The sequence below is a fragment of the Neophocaena asiaeorientalis genome, unplaced genomic scaffold, assembly GCF_003031525.2.
Source record: "Neophocaena asiaeorientalis asiaeorientalis breed wild unplaced genomic scaffold, Neophocaena_asiaeorientalis_V1.1 scaffold124, whole genome shotgun sequence".
In the NCBI taxonomy this organism is placed as follows: domain Eukaryota; kingdom Metazoa; phylum Chordata; class Mammalia; order Artiodactyla; family Phocoenidae; genus Neophocaena; species Neophocaena asiaeorientalis.
The window spans coordinates 12,772,762-12,791,687 of record NW_020174135.1 but is presented as its reverse complement, the minus strand read 5'-3'; the positions used below and the strand labels follow the sequence as shown (position 1 = coordinate 12,791,687).

The 18,926-nt window shown below is 43.1% G+C and overlaps 1 protein-coding gene across 1 annotated transcript in view; it reads left to right on the top strand.

The window, feature by feature from the left end:
- Window positions 1-18,926, top strand: part of TNFRSF11A (TNF receptor superfamily member 11a) — a 46,711-nt gene that overhangs the window by 16,585 nt on the left and 11,200 nt on the right. Inside the window, exons 8-10 of the mRNA XM_024754863.1 lie at window positions 722-774; window positions 3,089-3,848; window positions 16,040-16,338. Of these exons, the coding sequence (XP_024610631.1) occupies window positions 722-774; window positions 3,089-3,848; window positions 16,040-16,338 (1,112 nt within the window). The remainder of the gene's footprint in view (window positions 1-721; window positions 775-3,088; window positions 3,849-16,039; window positions 16,339-18,926) is intronic.

Below are 18,926 nucleotides of genomic sequence, written 5' to 3'. Positions count from 1 at the left end.
CGTCATTATCTTCCAGTGGAAAATTGACAACCTCTTAGCTTTAGTCTTTATAGTGAATTCACCATCAGATATTCAGTGGACGTAGGATAAAATTTTATCTTTGTATTCTATACATTCATAGATTTTTTTAATTCATAGATTTGACCTTTTAAGTTTCATCAGTTCTGTTTTAAAAAGTTAAGGAAGATATACTTTGTACATGCCACAGAACATATTCTTCTTTCTTCTGAGAAGCAGCAGGGTGTGGGGGAAAAGGATTCGGGGCCTGCTGGAATTCAGTGGGGCCTGACAGAGCATTCTGGCATGCACTTGACTTTTATCACACATATATTTGTGCTAAGTCCCCTAGACCCACGTCACCTTTGTTCCCCTACAATACCTAACAGCGTCCCTAATAGTCAAAGAAAAATTGCTAAGGGCATGAGAATGTCTGTAGTCAAAACAGCAGCTCTGACAGCCCTCAGATGTGCCTGAAGGTATTCAGTGGAACATTAGGGCATCAGATTTGGCTTTACGTAGATCAAAAAGTTCTGTTTTTGATAGGAGGAGGAAGATGCCTTCATAGTCTTTAAATTGGTTGATTTTCTTTTAAATGTTTCACTCTCAGATTTGCAGACGATTTTGTTTAAAGACAATATTGATCTGACATAGTGGTCAATAATGCTGAATTAGAAATAGGAAATAATAATGTGAAGCGCTTATCCTTACTTTGTTTTTCTAGCTAATTTGTGGCACTGGGTCAATGAAGCTTGCGGCCGCCTAAGTGGAAATAAGGTAAATTTAAAAGTCTTAAGTGCCTCCTTTAAGTACTGTTAACAATTTGGGGGAATTCCCTGATGGTCCAGTGGTTAGGACTCGGTGCTTTCACTGTCAGGGCCCAGGTTCCATCCCTGGTCGGGGAACTAAGATCCCACAAAGCCGAGTGCACGAGGCCAAAAAAAAAAAAAAAATTGGCTGATATAACTATTATTAGTCAAATATTGAGTCAAATTGTGAATAGGTACTTCGTTGAGAGGATGGAACATCAAATCCCAGGATTGATCCCCACAGAGTAACCCAAAGCCCAAGTCAGTGCTCATCCTAAATGCTGTTTTCTTTGTATTTCATTCCATTTCTGTCATCTCTCTGCCCATGTATTATTTATATTATTATTTTAATGCCAATCTCTATTGCCTAGGACAGATTCCTAGGAGGGAAGAGCAGTCACATTCCTGTACTCTGTAGTTATTTTGGTGGCTTTTAATTTTGGTATAACTTCAGAATTGTAGGAAAGCAGTGAGATAGTACAAAAAACTTCCACCTGCCCTATACTCAGATCCACCGATTGTTTATATTTTCACATTGCTTTATTATTTGCTATCTGTACGTTTGTGTATGCATATGTATATTTTTTCTCTTGAACCATTTTTTTAAAGTTTATTTATTTATTTATTTATTTTTTGTGGTACGCGGGCCTCTCACTGTTGTGGCCTCTCCTATTGCGGAGCACAGGCTCCGGACGCGCAGGCTCAGCGGCCATGGATCACGGGCCCAGCCGCTCCACGGCATGTGGGATCTTCCCGGACCGGGGCACGAACCTGTGTCCCCTGCATCGGCAGGCGGACTCTCAACCACTGTGCCACCAGGGAAGCCCTAAAGTTTATTTATTTAATTAATTTATTTTTTGGCTGCGTTGGGTCTTTGTTGCTGCGCGCGGCTTTCTCTAGTTGTGGCTAGCGGGGGCTACTCTTCACTGCGGTGTGCAGCCTTCTCACTGCAGTGGATTCTCTTGTTGCGGAGCACGGGCTCTAGGCGTGCGGGCTTCAGTAGCTGTGGCTCATGGGCTCTAGAGCACAGTCTCAGTAGCTGTGGCGCATGGACTTACTTGCTCCCTGGCATGTGGGATCTTCCCAGACCAGGGCTCAAACCTGTGTCCCCTGCATTGGCAGGTGGATTCTTAACCACTGTGCTACCAGGGAAGCCCTCTTGAACCATTTTAGAGTGTGTGGCAGACATCATGTTCCTCTACCCTTAAATACTCATGTGAATTTCTTAAGAACAAGGACATTCTCTTATATATCCATAGTACCTTTATCAAAACCAAAAGATTTAGTAATGGTACAATACTATTATATATCAATAATTTACATTTGATCTTAAAATTTCATTAATTATCCCACTATATCCTTTAGGTCTAGGTTCTTAAGTATAAAGATATATACATTTTTTAAAATTTATTTATTTATTTTTGTCTGTGTTGGGTCTTTGTTGCTGCACGCAAGCTTTCTCTAGTTGCGGCGAGCGGGGGCTACTCTTCGTTGCGGTGCTCGGGCTTCTCATTGTGGTGGCTTCTCTTGTTGCGGAGCACGGGCTCTAGGCACGTGGCCGTCAGTAGTTGTGGCTTGCGACCTCAGTAGTTGTGGCGCACGGGCTTAGTTGCTTTGTGGCATGTGGGATCTTCCCGGACCAGGGCTTAAACCTGTGTCCACTGCATTGGCAGGTGGATTCTTAACCACTGTGCCACCAGGGAAGTCCCTAAAGACATACAAATTGTAAACCTTGAGCTCATACTGATTTCTCCAATTCTGGTCCCAACACTACAGGATTTATTGTAGTCTTTCTATAGCTGTATTTGAATCTTCCCTTCTCCAACAGTAAGAAACCCAGCTCCGATTATTCTCAGTATATTTACTCAGTTCCAGAATACACAGAGAGTAGTTTCAGAATCCCTAAGCCATACCACAGCAAAAAGCAAAGCTACTAACCAGAGTTCAATATTTGTTTACAGGGTTTTTTAAAAATTTAGATTGAGGGTATAGACAAAATCCTGTGTTCTAAAGTTATTTGGGTCAGCTCTCCCCCTTGCTTCAGTGTAAACATGCTATCCCATTGGAAATGCAGTTAGATTCATCTGATTCTGGTTGTACTCTATCTGAGGGTTCTCCCCACCCCCTAATCTTAAATAACCCAAATAAAGCGACATAGTGAGTATTCCATCTGTACTTGTTATGGTGGAAATAATTACGAGAAGCACCATTTTCAGCCACGTTTAGCAGACCCATGCTCTAACATCGCTGGATTAATGCTCTGCCTTCTGAATTTAAATCAGCAGGAGTCCTCAGGCAGCAATCTTAGCTGCACTCGTGTGGAAGCCCCTAGTCAGCGTGAAATCTGTGAGGGTGTCTTACTGCTGACTCTGGAACAGAAGATGTTTTCTGAAGATATGTGCTGTCCTGACAGTGGAGGTGCGTGTGCAGATGGCGGTCCCTGTGTGCCGGGAGAAGATGCCGGGATGCTCACCCTGGTCAGCGAGATTGAGGGGGACCCCTTCAGGCAGATTCCCACGGAAGACGAATACGTGGACAGGCCCCCCCGGACCCCAGACTCTACATTATTCTTCACTCAGCCTGGAAGCACATCCACACCGCCTTTCCCTGAACCCCTGGAGGTGGGAGAGAATGACAGTCTAAGCCAGTGCTTCACTGGGACAGAGAGCTTGGTGGATTCCGAAAGCTGCCACTTCGCTGAGCCTCTGTGCAGGACTGACTGGATTCCTATGTCCTCCGAAAAGTACTTGCAAAGAGAAGTGGAGGGTGGCAATTGGCCCCACTGGGCAGCCAGCTCCAACTCTGCAGATGGCTGTGCCGGCTGCAGGAGCCCTGCTGGGGAGGACCGGGAACCCCTGATGGGTTGCCCCCAAAGTGGACCCTTGCCCCAGAGCGCCTATGGCATGGGCCTTCCTCCCGAAGCAGCTGAAGGGGCAGAGGCGGGAGGCCAGCCCATGGATGGGGCTGATGCACGGCTTCCCAGCTCCACGAGGGGAGGTCCTGGCTCTGGAGGCCCTTCCAGTGAGCAGCCACCTGCATCAGGTAAGTGACTCTGCTGGTTTCTCCCTTCTGAGCAAAAAGGCCTGGTCTCTGTGCAGTATCTGGGGACAAGCGTCACGTGCCGTTCAGGAAAGAGGGACACTAATGTGGGAAAAGTTCAGCTCGAGCATTTCCTCCTGATAAGCCTCTTTACAGGCTGGGTTTTGAGTCAGTCCACATGTTGGGTTTGTGGATTGTACCCCTGGGGCTCTCTCTTGGTTTATATGTGCCCCATGCCCTTTTGCATTCAGGTTTCTCACAATGGGATTAGACCTCAAATCCCCGCATTGACCCCTGAAGACAATGCCAACATTGACCACAGGACTGGCTGAAGGCAAGGCGTTCCCTCAGATTTCCGGGTTTGGGTTTTTTCTTTAAAGCGACCTAGGCCTCAAATTTCGCCCTAAAAAAGCTCTTATAAATTTCAGGACAACAAACAAAATTGTTTAGTTAATCATTGATTAATTAATATTTATTGAGTGTAGCTTGTTGATTCTGGGCCAGATTAATGAGGCAGTGGCTGTCCTTTGATGCTTTTTATGAGAAGCCCCTTTTATAAACACCGCATAGGATATATTTATGGAACCAGGAGGATGGTTTTACAATTTAAAATCATTATAGAGATTAATGCTGCACCACTGCTTGAGCGTGAATAGCCCACCAGTTGTAATATTATAACTTTTTTCTGCGAAGGTAGAACATCCTCTGTTTTATTATGTAGTTACAGGGAGCTTTTCTGCTGATGGTGAGGGCTTCCTCTGGTTCCGGGGATTATTTGCTGTATTATGGGAAGGGGGTGGTCAGGGATCTCTGAGAATTTTCTGAAAGCTATAGACCCTCTCTCCAGAAAAATGAATATATGCATATGTACTATTTAAGGGGCTTCACAGAATCCTCCCAAACTCTAAAACCACAAAGCCCGTTCATGGACCACCTTCATCCTGGGATGCTTTTTCTTTTTCTTTCCTGCCTCTTTATTTAGACCGCCACCGGGTCTAGCAGCTGGTCTTTGAATTATTTTATAACCATGAGGTAGCTCAGTCAGGCCCTAAATGGAGACTGTTTTGCCCCATGCTGATGGTAGCTCCTGGCTTATTGGGTAGAACAGTGAATTTGAATCTGTTCTCCAAGGTCTGTGGTTTTGCCGCAACTACACAGATTCACTGAGGTGTAAATTCTCTATCAGTTCTCAGTCCAACTGAAAGGAGGAGGTGGGCTTGGGGATATTTTTCAAAGAACTGATGTGTTTTTCCTCCAGAAGACCTCAACTTATTTTTTCAAAGATTTTAAGTAATTTCCGTGTCTAAAAGTTTGGCTCTGTGGTTCGTTTGTATTGTTCTCTTTCTTTTCTACGGGTTAATTTTCTTCCCACTGGTTGCACACACAGAGAGAACACGAGTATTTGGGGGTGTGGGGAGGAGGGAGGCGGAACCTCAGTTTGGCAGCTGCCACGTCTCTTGATGCTGCCAGGGGACAGACCTGTTTTTCAGTTGCTAACATCAGGAAGGTGATGTTTGCTGCTGTGTGAAAAGCAGCAGCAGTTCTTGGAAGAACAGCACTGGCCAAAGTGAAGGAGATCAATTTTTTCATTGTGTCATGAAACCAAAAAGGCGGATCTGAGCTCTCCTATAAGGAGTTAAAGCAGTGCCCATCTCTGCTTTTTTTATCTTTCTTTTCTCCAGCACTAAACATCTAGGCATGGAAAGAAGAAGAAAAAAAAAAAAAAAAAGCGTGTCATCAACTAAGTGGTATTAATTTGCAAAAAGTTGACACTGCTTTTTCTGTCTTAATCTGGTGCTCAGCCATGTAAAACACCCGTAGACAGTTGCCAGCAAGTGGGCCAAATTCATGTTCGCCTGAGGAGATTTTTGAGGCTGTGCAGGTCTCTCCATAATTACTTCTACATAAACAGGCCTTCTGATTCCTGGTCAAAATAGCACTTTCTCATTATTGCTTTTTTTTTGGGTCATAGTTTATCTTCTATAAAATGTGTGAAAGAGGATGGAGCTTGGGTGGGGTTAATTCTACATGATCTCCTGAAAGCCACTGTGCTCTCAGGACTTGAGGGAGGTGACCTTTTTATCGGCTTTTGGAATTTTATATGTGAGTATTTAAGAAGAAAACTTACAGCCAAATCAAGTGGTTTCTGCAGAAATGACAGGATGGGCACCACCTAAGTAGGGAAAAGTATCTCCTTTGCACCCAGCTTCCTTTTGAAGAGGATGATTGTTCTTCAAACAGCTCCACAAGCCCATCTTTCAAAAATAATACCCGACGCTAAGTCGGTGTTAGCAGTGTCACAGCTCTTAAAGCACAAGGAGGGTTATCAGCAAAAACCAATGAAAGGGGAAAACATACTTGTGGTTTTGTTTTGCGTAACCATGTCTTGATTTACATCTTAAATTATCCTGATGACATGACGGTGGTTACCTTGGTTATAAGCCCTTTCACCTGGAGTTTGGAGAATTCTGTGTCTAGAAAATGATGTCATGTGAAGAAACAGCTTCTTATGATTAATGGATCACTAGTTGGCCTGTGACTTGCTTCTGGCTCCTGAGATCACTTAATTGGTTCAGACACTTCTGAACTGGAGAGAGGTGTTTGTTCCCAGGGCCCACAACGATTCTTCATGAGCACCAGCTACATGATTCTCTATCAAATCTTTATTGAGGGTCCACTGAGACACGGAGACTTGGAAAAGCTTGGAAAACAAGTAGGGATTGGTGCTAGGGAATGGACAACACAAAAAGAATCAATAATTTGAGAAAGCAATGCCCTCCATGGCCAGCCCCCCTAAACTGCAGCCTCTTCACCTGCTCACCCACCTAAGTTTGGCCAACGCCAGCCTCAGCCATTTTTGGTGGGAATCTCTCACTTTCCGGCTTCTGCACTGTAAAAGGCCTCCCCAAGTGTGGCCACCCTGTCCCCGCACGGTCCCCTTTTCCAGAGCACCCAGCTCCTCCTGACCTTCAAGTCCCAGCTCAAATGCTGCTTCCTAAACCAGGGATGCACGCTGGCTGCCTGGGTGGCCACTCTCCCCTTCCATGCCCTCGGCAGCCCCTCGTAATTCGTCTTGGCATCTTTCTCACCGAGCCCAGCACACTCATACCTTTAGCAACAGCCATCTTCAGGCAGCCACGAACAGTTAGTTGGTAGGAATTGCCGTGACCTTCACCACTCCCGATCTTTCTAGTCTCTCCCATGGCAGCTTACTCACAGTATAAATGAATAAATGTTCATAAGCTCATTCATTCATTCATTCATTCATTCCTCCATCCATCCAGTCATGAATAACTAAAGGAATAAGAGCCCATAGCTTCCTGTTTGTTCCCTAACTCACTCTCAGCCTCCTACCTCTTCGGTCTGTTCAGGGGAGCAGGGGACCAGGCAGGGGATGGAAGGATGGCCGCTAGCTGTCCTGGGCAGACTTAGGTGTCCTGGGCAGAGGAGGCAGAGATGGCAGAAAAAAGGATGCCCTGGTCCATCCAAGTGGCATAGACGTACCTAGGCTAATGCCTGGGAGCCAAGGGCACTGGAAGATTAGGGTACATGCCTGACTCCCACATCCCCCACCCTTAGTCTCCCATCCCTGGGCCCCACCCCGTCCTGAAATGACTATTCTTGACCATCCACTTCCATCCTGAAAGACAGATAAACGTTCTCTTACCTCAGTTTTCTTCCTGTTCCTCCCCACCCCCTGAGCAAAGGACAGTCCTCTGTTTCTAACTGTCTTCTCTGTCCTGTTGCAATGCCATCCACTAACTTGTTTTTGACTTTTAGCTAAGTATCATAAGGGCAGGTATTAGCTCACAGATTCTGTAAGTTAAAAATATTTTTAAATTCAGTTATTTGGTAATAAAACTCAGCATTCATTGATGCTAAAGGTCAATGCATTATTTCAAAATATAAGAAAAATTTGTTCACTGTATCTTTTAGTTTAGCCCTACTTCCCTTCCTTCTCTTCTAATTTTGGAAGGGTTTCATTTGTCAGCCATTCTAAGTAATTTTCAAGCATGATTCAGAATGGAACTATTAAACACTGTTTCCCTTCCCATATCATCATAGACCCAGTTTCTTCCAAATGCCTGAAACAGATCTTGCATTTCCATAAAAAGGAAAATCACATGAGAAGCATATGGGTTAAATATAAAATAAGTTTTTAAAAAATTCCAAAAGAACCCAATATAGCCTGGGTAATTTGAGTGGATTTGTATATATTTTTAGTTCTTTTCCTTGGAAGAAAATCTACATGACAATTGGGTGATATTATTTGCTATAGTTCTTGTGATTTAATATTCATACGTTATACATTTTAAACAACATAATAAGCCTTTGAGAAGACAAGTATGCGTTACCTTGCTTAAAAAATGTAAATTGTGTCAAGGTTTGAGTTCTTAAAAGGAATTTTGTTCTCTCTGCCGGAGAAATAGGGATTCCACGGGGCCTGCTATGCAAAGCAGAGACTTAGCAAACTATAAACACCTTTCTGGTCATGATGAGATACTTCATTTATTCATTGTTTCTGTTGACTTAAAATGCTATTTTTAACTCTCTCAAGTGACCTGAAAATTCTTCTAGCTAAGTCATATTAAATATTAATGCTAAGCCAACCAACCCATTTTAAATGTTAGAAACTCTTCAGATTTTCTAATTTAATAAAAACCCTCATGTCATGCTAATTCTCAAATCATCCTTTTGGGTAGCCTTCACATAGAAGTAAATCCCCTTGTGTTCAGAGACACATTAAGACACATTATCAATCCCCTTGTGTTCAGAGACACATTAAGCCTGTTCTGACATCCTGAAGGTTGCATTTTTATCAATGACATCATAGGTATTAGTTAGCAGGTGCTGGCTAAGTGCTTCGTGTAGGTATTACCTTCCCACTTCCTCACAGGAATCCTATGGGCAAGTTCCTCGCCCAGGACCACACAGCGAGTCAGCGATGAAACCATGACTCAACTCTCTGATTCTGAAGCCTGTGCCTTCAACCATGGCACTGTCTCCCCATAAATCAGTGCCAATGTTACTGATTTCATTTGTTTACCATGCACTGGAGAATCCTCAGTGTGCTGTAGAATAAGGGCAAACTCGGGCTGGGATCATTGGCTCCTCAGGCTGAGCGCAGGGCAGTGGCCAGGCCAGGCCCAGACGATTCTATAGGAAGGGGCGCTAGTGTCTGTGCAGGTGATGGCTACTTTGACCTCTGAGTCCCCTTTCTTCTGCCAGTTGTCTCAGGAAGTTACTGTTTTCACTGTCACCGGTTCTTTTGGGAGGAAAGCTCTTTCTTCCACATGCCTCCAACCCCATCTTTTTTTGAAAGTAAAATAAAACTAAAATAAATGCCAGAGGCAGCTTGCTGGGGAAAGCTGGCGGAAAGCCAGCTCCGGAGAGTAGGGAAGAGGGAAGTGACAGGCCTGGCTTTGCTCGTATTCCCAGAGGTCTGTGGACTAATGGGACCTATGAAAGCCTTGAGCCTTCTTAAGGCATCTTGGACAAGCCTGATGCACCCCATCCCTCCCTTTCCACATTCCCCCCTTAGCCAGCCACCAGCAAGGGAGAAGGTCTCCCCTGACATCAGAACGTCCTGGGGTTTCCTTGGCTCTCAGTGGAGAGGGCTACCCCTTCCGGGCATGTACCAACTGTGGAAACCCCGGCAACCATGCTGATGAGGGGGCCCGCAGCACCCACCTTGCTGATGTGGGATCCTTTTGACTTGCCATCCCAGGGCCTTGGCCTCTCAGGTCCGTTCACACAACCGTGTAAAACCCTCTGAAAGGCAGAAAGCTGATTTCAAGGAACGATTGTTTGTAAACAAAGACAGTTCAGGACTGAGGCGTAATACAGGGTAAGGATATTACCAACTCATTCAAAACCTTGACCTACTCTAGTGCTACATTCAACTAGCTGCTGACTTGCACGATGAGAAATGAGATGGTGGGGGATTTGTGTAGAATTACATAGATGAGTGTTCAAACCAGAGACTGTCAGAATGATGTATTATTTCAGCAAAGAAAATAAAAGTTGGTTAGATTGCTAGAGGTAAGTGCCCTTTCAGTCTTCAAGGTATTCTGAAGTCCTTCAACAAGACAGGGATGGAAAGATAACATGACCGCTCAGTACATTTCCCGAATCTCGTTTCCTGGGGAGTTCCATGAGCACAAACATTACATTCTGGGAGTAATAATGCCAGCATTGCACCTGTGAGAAATTCTGTGCTATTTCCCAAGCATTTTCAAATCCACTGTCTCGTTTGACCCTATGCCATCCTGCTGGCTATTCACACATTCATTTATTCATTCATTTATCATATGCCTGCTCTGGGCGGCTGCACGCTGCCAGGCTAGCTGGGCTTGAAAATTGATGCTCATTTCATAAAGAGGAGACCGAGTTCTTAGGTAGTTTGTCCCAACTCCACAGCTAGTGGAGGCCGAGCCAGGGCAGGACCAGAGCTTTCAGGGTCCTGCGCTCTCCTCTGTCCCAACCCCATTTCTGTCCCTCCTGTACTCGGGCAGCCACGGAAACCACCACCCTTTTAGTCACCAGTCATGCTCTTCAGAGCGTGAAACACCACTCTAAGCTGCTGAAACCTCTTCGCTATTGAAGTTGAGACAGGTGAGACTAGGATGCCATGGATGTTAGTAGATTACTTGCAGGTGAGTCTGTATTGTGATGAGGCTGGAGAAAGAAGGCTGGACAGTTTTCATCCCTGAAGCCATGTCAGTCAGTAGAGGGGGAAAAAGAAGCCTGGAATGCTCACATGCGGAGGAACTGCGAGCTGGCGTTTGTAATGCAGCCAGCCTGGCACAGAGGGAGCACGCAGTAAATTCTGGATTTGAGGTGTTCCATCACTATTAGTATTATAATAGTGATCTAGCTTAATCTTAATCTAGCTTCACTTAACCATAGATTAGCCCACATCCCCCTAACCTCTGTAGAGTGACCTGACGGAAGCCGACAGCACACTGATTACTCACAACTAATGGGTCACTTTAGGACACCCCGGACCTTCTGCTCCCGCCCAGAGAATGGCCGCGCTTACTAAAATCCATAGATCTGCCCAGTCTTATGAGTGTGAGCTGATCCTGTTGTAATTTAAAACTTTAACTGTTGCATTAACTAGTTAAAAAAGAAAAGAATGAAGTTGATAAGCATGAGAATTATTTCTATGAAACTATTAAGTGCTTCAGGAAGATTCAGAGAATGAGCTGCTAAAATCTTTTTGCTGTTGAAGTTGAGAGGGTGAGGTGATGAAAGATTGAGGCAATAAAACTCTGGAAGGATTCTGCACTTAGACTGCTCGGCAGCTGGCTTGGTTCTCATTTCACTTTAAAGAAACCAAAACGAGATCAGAGGCAAAGCCTGACAGGTATAACTGATACAGTCAGCAGACCTTTTCTCAAAGGGACAAGCCTCAGTTCTCTATCAGAAAGTGGGTGTTGAAAGTTTTATAGCAGGTGGCAAGTGGCTTGAACACCAGGGAAACATATCATAGAGTCCACGTTTTAGGAGCACCGGTGGGTAGCCTCTGCAACTCAGAGTTTTACTGAACGTTGAGTTCTTTATCAATAGAGAAAATTAGATCGGCAAATGTGTCTGCAATATTGAAACATGTCCAACTTATAAGATGTTACCTCCAAAAAGAGTAGCATTAAATTAGAGCATCAGTGAGGGGGGGAGGGGGAAACAGAGCAGCACTCCTTATAGCTGTCTGCCATCTGCTACAAAGTTTCCAGAGCCCAGTGAAAAGTGAATATATGAAGCCCCTTGTGCAAAAATTAGTAAGAATTTCAAGATGATGACAACAGAACATTAAACAAGCACGGGGCCCTGTGCAACTGCACAAGTCACATGCCCCGAAGATGGCTCTGCTGTCACTTACTGTTACTGGCAAATAAGTAGAGCTTTTTAAAGTTTAGTCTGTACCAGTTTACTACTCTCATAAAAGTCAGTGTGAATGGAACAGACTTGGACTTGATCGAAGGTCGTTTTTGTCATTAATTGTACTTTTGATGAAGAAACACGTGAAGAATAAAATTGAGAATCTCATATACTTTCTAGGTAGCTTTTCTTTACATCCTATTCGTCAGGAGTTTAAAGGCCTTTTTTTGGTCCTCCCCTCCCTACTGTGCCCCCCGCAAGAATAATATTCTTGATCCAGTCTGTGGATCGAAGAATTATGAAATGTTTACATATATTTCTTAGGAAAAAGGGTTTGAATTCCATTTTGGAAAAAAAATAGAAAATAAGTATATCGATCCTACAGAATATATCAAATATATATTGTTTACCATGAGGCAAAGGCATGGAATGAAAATTTTTTTTTTTTTTGGTTTTTTGGCTGCATGGCATGTGGGATCTTAGTTCCCTGACCAGGGATCAATCCCATGCCCCTTATGTTGGAAGCGTGCAGTCTTAACCACTGGACCGCCAGGGAAGTCCCCTGGAATGAAATTCTTAAGAAGAAAAGTTTAACACAAAATCTTGATGTGTAAGATAATGGTTAAAAAAAAAAAGGGTTTTTATCTGAGTTCAGACAAACTGAAGATTCTGACGAGGAAGGTAAACAACAATGGAGTCATGATGATGATTTGTTGGAAATAAAATTTTAAATGATGGAGAAATTATATATACCATGACATAAACAGATAAATCCATATGAAGAGGACAAAAAAGATATTAAATTCATGTAGCTTTACAAGATACTGAAGAACAACAGAACCATGTTGTTCTTCAATGTTGTAATAATAAAAAGCTAAAGGAATTATACCAAGAAAAAAAATCATACTTTAAAGCAACTTAAATTTGCTGCTCTTATTAAATAATCATCGTATTTTATTTTATTTTTTATTTTATTTTTTATTTTTAAACACAGTACATTTTAAATTGGAATATGGTTTATGGTATACACATACTATTTTTGATTTCTCACTTTTTTTCTGTTAACTAGTGATCCCTCAACTAGGAAGACTTCTCCTGTGTTAGTTATTATGCTCATTCATGCTGCTGCTGCTATAGTAGAGACCTTATATCAGCTCTCAGTTAGCAGCTGTTGAGTTACTTGAAAAAGTCATTTACAAGTTCACCTCTTCAACATCTTTTTAAACTTAAAACATATAACTTGCATTCACACATTGATTTTTTAGTATAGGGACATGTGTGTTGGCTGAATATAGTTTCCTGAGCCTTTTTCACGTTAACCACACCATCTTAATTTCCAGGCATAACAAGTCTGAATGCAAACTCCTTCTGCATTTTTAAAGCCTCTTTTTCATTTTTTCTTTTAACAGCTGCCACCACACACCAGTTCAGCAGCTTGCTGATGTCTTTTGTTTTGCGTTTAGTGGCTCACATTTATTTGGGTCCTTGCAAAGCATTCAGTTTTCTTAGAAACATTTGCCTTTTTTTCACACTTACTCACATTTCGCAACTTTACATAAAGACAGACCTTGGAGATACTGCAGGTTCAGTTCCAGACCACCACAATAAAGCAAACACCACAATAAAGTGAGTCACACGAATTTTTTTGGTTTCCCAGTGCATATAAAGTTATGTTTACACTATAGTCTATTAAGTGTGCAATGGCATGTCTAAAAAAATAATGTACATACTCAGTTTAAAAATACTTTATTGCCGGGCTTCCCTGGTGGCGCAGTGGTTGAGAGTCCGCCGCCAATGCAGGGGACACGGGTTCGTGCCCCGGTCCGGGAAGATCCCACATGCCGCAGAGCGGCTGGGCCCGTGAGCCATGGCCGCTGAGCCTGCGCGTCCAGAGCCTGTGCTCCGCAACGGGAGAGGCCACAACAGCGAGAGGCCCGCGTACCGCAAAAAAAACAAAAACAAAAACAAAAACAAAAACTTTATTGCCAAAAATGCTAACCATCATCTGACAATGCAGGGTTGCCACAGACCTTCAACTTGTAAAAAACGCAGTATTTTCAAAGCACAATAAACCCAAGAGCAAGAAGACAAGGTACGCTTGTATTTCATTAGATTTCCTAATAGGTTCAACTAGTTAAAAACAGACTTAAGAACTAACTTGGTAACTGGTGAGAGCAGAAAAGACATAGGCATAATAGAGAGTAGACCTGTAGCATAGAGTATGCTCAATGTTATGAACACCTATGTTTTTTTAAAATTTTTATTTTATATTGGAGGATAGTTGATTCACAATGTTGTGTTAGTTTCAGGTGTACAGCAAAGTGATTCAGTTATACATATACATATATCTATTCTTTTTCAAATTCTTTCCCAACTTAGGTTATTGCGAATGTTGAGTAGTTACATATGCTATACAGGTCTCTGTTGGTTATCTATTTTAAATATAGTAGTGTGTATATGTCAATACCAAACCTCCAATTTATCCCCCCCTCCACCTTTCCTTAAGTTTGTTTTCTAAGTCTATGAGTCCATTTCTGTTTTGTAAACAAGTTCATTTAACTTCACTTAGTATGATAATCTCTAGGTCCATCCATGTTGCTGCAAATGGCATTATTTCATTCTTTTTAATGGCTGAGTAATATTCCGTTGTATATATGTACCACAATGGATTTTCTTTATCCATTCATCTGTTGATGGACATTTAGGTTGTTTCCATGTCTTGGCTCTTGTAAACAGCACTGCAATGAACATTGGGGTGCATGTATCCTTTCCAACCATAGTTTTCTCTGGATATATGCCCAGGAATGGGATTGTGGGATCATGTCTGTGTATTTTAGAGGGAATGGAGAACATGGGTCAATCTGACTAGTTAGTGAATGGAATACTAGCTGTACTTGCCCAAGTCGCTTGGGGAAATTAATAGGCAAATAAATCCCTGCCACCATCCATCTAGTAACATCCCCAATACAACTGCCAACGGGAGAAGGAGCGTGAGTCACAAATCCTCCCTTGTGACTTTCAATTTGTTGCTCATATTTGAAATCTCTGTTTTCATTGAAATCCCTGTAATGGGCCACTGTGCTTGTCTCAGGATCTGTGAAGGTACCCTGTGGGTGCAGGGAAGGCTCCTGGTATTTCCTGTATGCTGTTGGTATTTCAGTGAGACCATCCAAAATATGCCTTCCACATTTGGGAGAAATCTCTTCATGGAGAGTAATGACAGAAACGATTTTATTTGTGTAAGTTATTATTAAGCTTTGTCACAACAGAGAAGAAAAAAAAAAGATGAGGTTAATAGTGAGGCACTGTTTTTATGTTCACCTTCCCTGGTCAGACTGAAAGATTCTGCTGGCGATGCTGAGTGTTCGGGCATTTCTGCATCTGCTTGGTTTGTGGCATTTATTTTCACCTGGGTCATTTGTAGAGCATCAGTCTTTGACATAGGAGAATAAGAGGCAGTAGGTTTCCTAACATTTGTTGAACTTTCTATTTGTTTTTCAAAAGGCCCACTAATTAAAGACTGGCTAAATACAGTCACCCACAAAAAGTGATGACAGAACCCCCTGAGGACAAAACACCTCCCAGGGATGGAAGGAAAGAGTGATTTGTAAGATTGTTTTTCTTTGGTTGGTTGGCTTTTCTCCATTTTAGTCTTGTGCATCTCTCTTTTTTCTAGGAGTTTGAAAAAATGTTAAGGAAATTAATTTCTGCTAAATACTGAGCCCGGGTGGCCCCATGGCCCACCAGGGCTGAGCTTAGGGACCTCTCCAGGGAGGGTGAAAAGATGTGAAAGAGTCTGGTCAGAGAGGAGGCTGGGCTGCGGTGGGCTCCAGGGTCCTAACAGGCTGCAACCTTCGCTCCAGCCTTTGCTTCCCTTCCTGATGCATTTGACCATTGCCGAACCATTGGCTGTGTTTGCTGCGTTATCCATCATGTGCGCACACCCTTTTGCAACATCTAAATCCCGTCGTGATTCTGCGATGCGGGCGGGCTCTCCTGCCAGTGTCCCCCGAGGTCATTGTGTCCAACGACAAAACCTGAGGATGGCCCACTGTCTTGCTTCTCTTCCCTCGTCTTCTTTCTCTCTCCCTCCCTTTTTCCTTCCTCCACCTCAGTCAGGCCCGGTGAGACGGCAAAGGAAGGAACCACGGGGAGTGCCCCACGCATTTTAGGGGACAGGTGGGTGAGGAAGGGCCGCCCGTGAGAGGGCCGGGCCCCCCATGCATTGGGAAACTTTCCTCTCACAAGACCAAGTTCTCGCCCAGAACTGATGACTCACCCTCTGCGTGTTCTCTCTTCCTCTCCCCTTGTAGGAAATGTGACTGGAAACAGTAACTCCACGTTTATTTCCAGCGGGCAGGTGATGAATTTCAAGGGCGACATCATCGTGGTCTACGTCAGTCAGAACTCGCAGGAGGGTCCGGCGGGGCCGGGCGGCTGCGCGGGGGAGCCGGTGGGCTGCCCGGTGCAGGAGGAGAGCCCGCCGTGCTGCGACTCGTTCGCGGCCTCTGACGATGCCGCCGCGCACCCGCGCCTGGGCGGGGCTGAGGGCGGGGCCTGGGATGGGGCGGGGCCGTGGCCCCAGAGGTGTGCCGTTGAGCCCCTCCGTTCGGTACACCTGCGTCAAATGACCGGACGTTCTTTATCCATCTTGTTCTAAATAGAATCAGGGACTTTAAAAACAAACAAGCAAACAAAAGTACATTTGTTATTACTACTCACTTCCATCCACGGTCACGTGTCTACTAATTGCACAGGTACACGTTGCTCTCTTCTGTTACTCCACTTTTTACCTCCTTCTATAGTTTTTCCTCTTCCACTTCCACCTCCCATTATTAGTTCGTCAGTAGTTTGTCTCTTTACGACATCTGTTTTATGGCCGTCCTGTTCTATTTGGATCTGTATCCCTTCCCCCACCCCGTCCTCCATGTTTGATATTTGTATTTCACTGTCTCTCATAACGTTTCTCTTGATACTGTCCGCCCTTTTTTCTTTTTACTATTTAACGATTTTGTTGAAAAGTCTCCTAAGGGTGATGGTCTTCTTTATATGTTTTCTTTTGGTCCCTTCTCACAAGTAGATGACTGTGTTTTGGTGATGGCGGGGGCGGGGAGAGGTGAGGAGTCTGTACTAAGCACTTTTGGAAGAAGGCTAGAAATGTGAAGCCTGGGGGGAGGCTCAGAGAACAAGAGGAGGGACTTGTAGCTTTCGAAAACTTTTCTGAGTTCTCAGTTTTCTAAAGGAAGGAAAAGGGGAAATCCCATTTTCACCCTGAATGTTTTTTAAGTTTGTGTTAATTTCTAGGCAGCACTAAGTTGCAATTCGTGTCTGCCTCCTTTACTCCATCTCAAAATGGTTCATTTCCCCCGGGTGAATGTAGTACCCTTCCCAGCAGAGGCAATCAGGTACTTGGGAAACTAAATCTCAAAAATCCAAGTTGCTGCACTTGGCATTCTTATTCTTGATGTGTCCCTGGAAAAGGTGTGGAAAATGAGTAGGACATGGGATGGCCTGCACACACGGTGAAAGGAAGGTGCCAGGAAAGTTCAAGAAAGGAAGAATAAAGTTGTGCGTTTGTTTTCTTTCTAAACAAGAATAGCATAAATGTGTTTAGGCAGTAGGCACCATTTTCTTCCTAAAAAATCGTGTATCTGTAATTTAGCCTTGTAGAAGTGGAAAACATTCTTATTATTTTCCATGCGTTTACATTAAAAACCCAAATCCTTATATTGTGAACTTAAGAAAACTTACCATAGAGGTGCTTTTCTCTTAGCATCAGTGCTCTTGTGAGGAAACGTACAATGTGAGTCAGAGTGAAAGGAATTACCTAGGATGTTTCATCTGTTGTGGCCAGTGAGCATTTGTTCTCCTCAAATACTAAAGTTAAAATATCTAAGCACATTAAAATTAATTTTGCAGATCTGGTTGGTTTTAAGAGTGGTGATAGCAGTCACTGTCCAGACTTTAATGGCCGCAAATGCCCAGCTGAAGGGAATGATCGTTGATCACTGGTTTCTCCCTGTCGGTTGCAGGTCTCTTGGAAATGCTAGAATAGTAGCCATCAATTATGACTTTTAATGGAGAAGCAGAGGTGGTTCTATAATTTATGGGGCTTCTTAGCTGACATGAAAAACTGCAGGAAATAACTGTGTTGCCAGGATGATCCGTTGGTGGGAATTTACTGTCTGTGCTGCCCTTTTAGTTCACATCCATCCAAAGAGAGATGTTATAAAAATGGAAGAAGCCATTAAACCTTTTGACATATTAAACAAAGTATAGTTTACAAAGGAGAAGGCTGAGCTAAAGACCCAAGTTTCTACTGTGACTGTCATCATCTCACTAATACTTTCCTTTTCTTTCCTATAAAAAGGCACTAATTTTTGACATTTTCCCAAACTAGAGATAACATAAGGATGCTACAGTGAATGTTAAAGTATTTTGAGATCCTTAAATAAAAGGTGCTAAATAAATACATAAGAATCTACTTTCAGAAAAAGGTAGTATTCTTTCCCATGCTGATCCCTACTAATTCTATATTGATCCAAAGACAATTAATGATAAGAGGTATATAGCAAATATAGGTCTGTGTCTGTATATTATAGAGATGTATATGACAAATGTAAACAGAATGAAATGAAGACAATAATGAAAAACTGGGGAATGTGATAAAGAGATTATTAAACATATTTGATGATAAAAAAATTTTTTCACGGCTTGTTTAAACAAAGCTTTTTGTGAAATAATGATCTGACTTCTTTCTGATCTCTATGATGTACTGTGGTATCAAATGTTGGTTATATGGTGTCATTGGTGGAAACCTCAACAAGAGTTGGGACAGAAAGTGCCATTTTAAAATAATATATCTACCATTGATCTCATAAGTAAAATTCTTTAAAATGTAGGTTGGCTAGGCAGTGAAAGAGTTGAAACAGAAATGGAGTCTAGTGTTTTCTACCCACACCTAATTCAGCTATCAGAAGTAGGAAGAATTAATTTCTTCTCTCTGCCTGCAAGCACAAAGAGTAGTTTGAATGTGAGGTATTGGAACCTTCCTATGGCAAAGGAAAAGAGGGCTCTTGCTGTGTAACAAGCTACCCCAAAACTCAGTGGTTTAAAACAATCACCATTGATTTAGCTCCCAGCCCTGTGGGTTGGCTCAGCTTGGTTTGTTCATTAGGCCTGGAGGAGCCCAGCTGGGCT